Here is a 1,231-nt window from a genome sequence, read left to right on the forward strand (position 1 = left end):
CGTCCTGTAGGGGGAGTGTCTCCTGTCAGGAGAGACAGCAGGTCAATAACCTCAGGAAAATTTAATCAGACAATTATAGAACATTTTTGCTTTACTTAATGTCTGATTCTGAACAGTGATTAAGTTTTTTTTTAGAATAGTTTTAGCATTCCAAAGAAAAACTGTTTAAATTCATCACCAGCATCATTTTGGGTTTATTTAAAAGGATGAGAATCAATACACAATTTTTAAGGTTGAAAAAGCATTTTGGATTAGAGGTCAGAAGATAAAAGGGGGAAATAATAATTAAGTCGGTGGAAACAAAATGTGAAGCCAGTGTAAGACTTTTTTCTCTGGTATCAAAAGATTAAATGGCATTGCTGTTAGAGGCAACCGGAATAAACTATTAGCATACCATTATTAATTAAAACTATTTACTATTTTAAATCAACTAAATTGTCTCTTCATCACAGGAAAAACAGCATCTTAAAAGTACTCAACCTTGCCGTCTCAATGTTTTTCATTTACTTGGAAAAAATGTTTTTTTTTTTTACCCAAACAATGTGCTTCTTTGCTATGGGACACGTTCAACACACATTCACTTTCTTTTTTTAATAAATGAAATAGTGACAGAAAATAAAACACTAAAAGCAGCAGCAGAGAAATCCTTACACAAAAATCTAACAAACAAATAAATTCACATGTCTTGAGAAAAACCAAAAAACAAATGAAGTAAATCAATCAATTCTGCTTAGCCTAAATATCGCTATTTATTGATATTTTCATGACAAAGGACATTTAAACCCCATATTCTCTTTAGTCATTACCATAATGTGTGTAGGCACAGCCATATTCCTACAACTGTAATAAATATTTTTTTTACAGTATAATAGTATGCTGATTTTAAAAATGACTTCAATTGCAAAGAAAATCTTAATGTTCATTTTATAATAGGCTTTTTAAATNCAACTATCGACATTGTGACAAATTTTGTGAGATTCACCCAGCAGTTTTAACCGATACAGATTTACAATTTCCCATCACATGCATATGCATTTTATGAGGGAACAAGCTTAAGCTTTGTTGTGTTGCTGACCTGTGCATTAAGCAGCATACAATCTGGCCAGCAATGACAAGCCATCATGGAGCAACACAGGAAACCAAAAGAGCGCCAATCTGCACAGCTAGCGCTGAGAAAAGAGGGCAGGACACACCCTCTGTTCTCAAAACTTGAAAATAATTATATATAATA

At 32.6% G+C, this 1,231-nt stretch overlaps 1 protein-coding gene across 1 annotated transcript in view; it reads right to left on the reverse strand.

The window, feature by feature from the left end:
• The window catches only part of LOC122351467 (abl interactor 2-like), a 10,336-nt gene extending 9,253 nt beyond the window's left edge, over positions 1 to 1,083 (reverse strand). The window contains exon 1 of the mRNA XM_043248544.1: positions 1,076 to 1,083. Coding sequence (XP_043104479.1) covers positions 1,076 to 1,083 — 8 coding nt within the window. The remainder of the gene's footprint in view (positions 1 to 1,075) is intronic.
• Positions 1,084 to 1,231: the final 148 nt, after the last annotated feature.

This window comes from Puntigrus tetrazona, chromosome 9 (assembly GCF_018831695.1).
Source record: "Puntigrus tetrazona isolate hp1 chromosome 9, ASM1883169v1, whole genome shotgun sequence".
In the NCBI taxonomy this organism is placed as follows: Eukaryota; Metazoa; Chordata; class Actinopteri; order Cypriniformes; family Cyprinidae; genus Puntigrus; species Puntigrus tetrazona.